The sequence below is a fragment of the Scylla paramamosain genome, unplaced genomic scaffold (genome assembly GCF_035594125.1).
Source record: "Scylla paramamosain isolate STU-SP2022 unplaced genomic scaffold, ASM3559412v1 Contig41, whole genome shotgun sequence".
Classification (NCBI taxonomy): domain Eukaryota; kingdom Metazoa; phylum Arthropoda; class Malacostraca; order Decapoda; family Portunidae; genus Scylla; species Scylla paramamosain.
Window position 1 is genome coordinate 122501 of NW_026973706.1, and position 2500 is coordinate 125000.

A 2500-nucleotide genomic window follows, 5' to 3' on the forward strand; every position below is an offset into this window, starting at 1 on the left:
GATTTGTTCCTCCTCTTCCTCCTTATTTCCCTTATTTCTTGTCCTCTTCCTCTTCCTCCTCTTACTGCTAGTCTTGTCTCCTTCCATCATTCATCTCTTCTTTCCCTCACTGCCTCTTTATCTTACAAAACTCCTATTCCTGTCTTCCACCTTTATCACCTCTCCTCCTCCTCCTCCACAGAGACACTCACTGACATAGTACTCCACAGCCTCTATGTCCCTGCAGAAGTGCTCCAGGTCAGCCGCCAGTTTGGGGTCACCAGCCAGGTCAAGGAAGGAGGTGAAGGGCTGCATGCTAAACCTCCTGCGGTACGCGTTGAGCCCCTGGAACCTCAGCTGGCGGCCGTTTTCATTCACCTCCTCCAGCACTGGGTAGAGAGCGTGTGTGTGGTTCCTTGATGTCAGCTGTGAGGGGAGAGAGAGTGTGTGAGTGGTGGTGTGCTTGGTAGGGCAGAGGGAGTCATACATATGTGTCTGGGAGGTACTGTGCATCTCCTGTTTATCTAACCATCCATCCATTCATCCACCTTACTGCTCACCTCTCTCACTCACTCCACCCTTCTAATTTCAAACTTGCCTTCCAAAACAAACCTTCACTTCCATTTCCTCCACCTTACCAAAATATCTCATTATCTAACCTTCCATCTTACTAGTCACCTCTCTCTCTCTCTCTCCCTCTCTCTCCTCACTGATGACAATGATGACAGTAAGGCGGGCAGTCTGGTAGAGGCAGTTGTCATCCCAAGATTTGGGTGAATCTTGAGCAGCTCGTCACACACACAGTTGTGCTCCCTCATCCAGATGGTGGAGTATGCCTGCAGGAGGAAAGGTGGACTTACTGGTGGGGAAAACAGATGAAGGTACTTGTGGGGAAGTGAAAGGCTCGATAGGGAGGAACAAACAGTGACAGGGAAATTTAAAAGCTGGATAGGAATAAAGAAAGACTGACAATAAGAAATTGACAGGGAAATTTAAAGGCTGGATAGGAATAAAGAAAGACTGACAGAAAATTTAAAGCAATGACCTTAAGGAAAATTTTACGGGGAAATTTTAAATCCCGAGGGAAGAGAAAACAAGACTTACTTGCTGGGAAATTAATACGTAAGAAGAAAAGTGTCTTGAAACCTCCCTTGTGAAAGAGTTCAAGGTGGAAGAAGGAGGAAATACAGAAGCAGGCAGGGAGTTTCAGAGTTTACCAATGAAAGGGATGAATGACTGAGAATACTGGTTAACTCTTGTATTTGGGAAGTGGACGGAATAGGGGTGAGAAATAAGTGCAGTGAATTGAAACCACAAAGAGAAGGAAATACAGAAGCAGGGAGGGAGTTCCAAAGTTTGCCAGTGAAAGGGATGAATGTCTGAGAATACTGCTTAACTCTTGCACTAGGGAGGTGGACAGAATAAGGTGAGAAAAGGAGAGGAAAAACACCCAAAAAATACCTGCAATACTCACCCAAACATACCCAAAACACGCTTAAAACAAACAAACAAACAAAAAAAACAAAAATCAACACCCAATAACACCCCAATATACCCACAAAACTCACCCCAAACACTCAAAACACCCAAAACACATTCTTAAATACCCCAAAATACCCAAAACTCATCCAAACAAACTAAAAACATTTAAAATAAAACCCAAACACCCTACACCACTCCAAAACTCATCAAACACACTCAAAACATCCCACAACACCACAGAAAGCACCCCATACACACCCTAACACACACAAAACTACCTGCTCACACACACACACACACACACACACACACACACACACAAATCAAAATTCACCAAATTCTATTCAATGAAATTTTTCTTTCTATTCAATGAAATTTTGCTCATACCTCAAATTCTCTCTCTCTCTCTCTCTCTCTCTCTCTCTCTCTCTCTCTCTCTCTCTCTCTCTCTCTCTCTCTCTCTCTACCAAAATATTCTCCTTTATAAATACACAAAAATTTAAGTGGACAGAGAGAGAGAGAGAGAGAGAGAGAGAGAGAGAGAGAGAGAGAGAGAGAGAGAGAGAGAGAGAGAGAGAGAGAGAGAGAGAGAGAGAGAGAGAATGAAAAAAAATAAATATACCTACGATTTTATACTTTAATAAATTAAATAAAAAAATAATAAAATGATGATGATGATGATGATAGTAGTAGTAGTAGTAGTAGTAGTAGTAGTAGTAGTAGTAGTAGTAGTAGTAGTAGTTGTTGTTGTTGTTGTTGTTGTTGTTGTTGTTGTTGTTGTTGTTGTTGTTGTTGTTGTTGTTGTTGTTGTTGTTGTTGTTGTTGTTGTTGTTGTATCATTATTTACAGTTCATAATATTTTTACAATGCGTACTGAAATTTCTCTGTCTCTCTCTCTGTGTTCCCCTGACACAAATTGTTCTGTACATAATGGCGGTGTTGTTGCATTCCCGTGTGTTGCTGTCTGTTAATGTGGCTGCGCGTTGCATGATGCATGACAGAGAGAGAGAGAGAGAGAGAGAGAGAGAGAGAGAGAGAG

At 42.1% G+C, this 2500-nt stretch overlaps 1 protein-coding gene across 28 annotated transcripts in view; it reads right to left on the bottom strand.

Moving 5' to 3' along the window:
* LOC135098021 (prostaglandin G/H synthase 2-like) overlaps window positions 1–2500 on the bottom strand; it is a 32061-nt gene that overhangs the window by 15242 nt on the left and 14319 nt on the right. For 23 of the 28 annotated variants that reach the window (XR_010266448.1, XR_010266454.1, XR_010266451.1 and 20 more), the window contains 2 exons: window positions 690–815; window positions 192–405 (listed from right to left, as the gene is read on the bottom strand). Coding sequence is in view for 1 of the 28 variants with exons in the window: in XM_064000205.1 (XP_063856275.1) it covers window positions 192–405; window positions 690–797 (322 nt within the window). In the remaining 27 variants the exon portion in view is untranslated. Of the gene's footprint in view, window positions 1–191; window positions 406–577; window positions 816–2500 lie in introns of those variants that run through there. The other 5 variants (XR_010266456.1, XR_010266459.1, XR_010266460.1 and 2 more) reach the window with 5 other exon arrangements.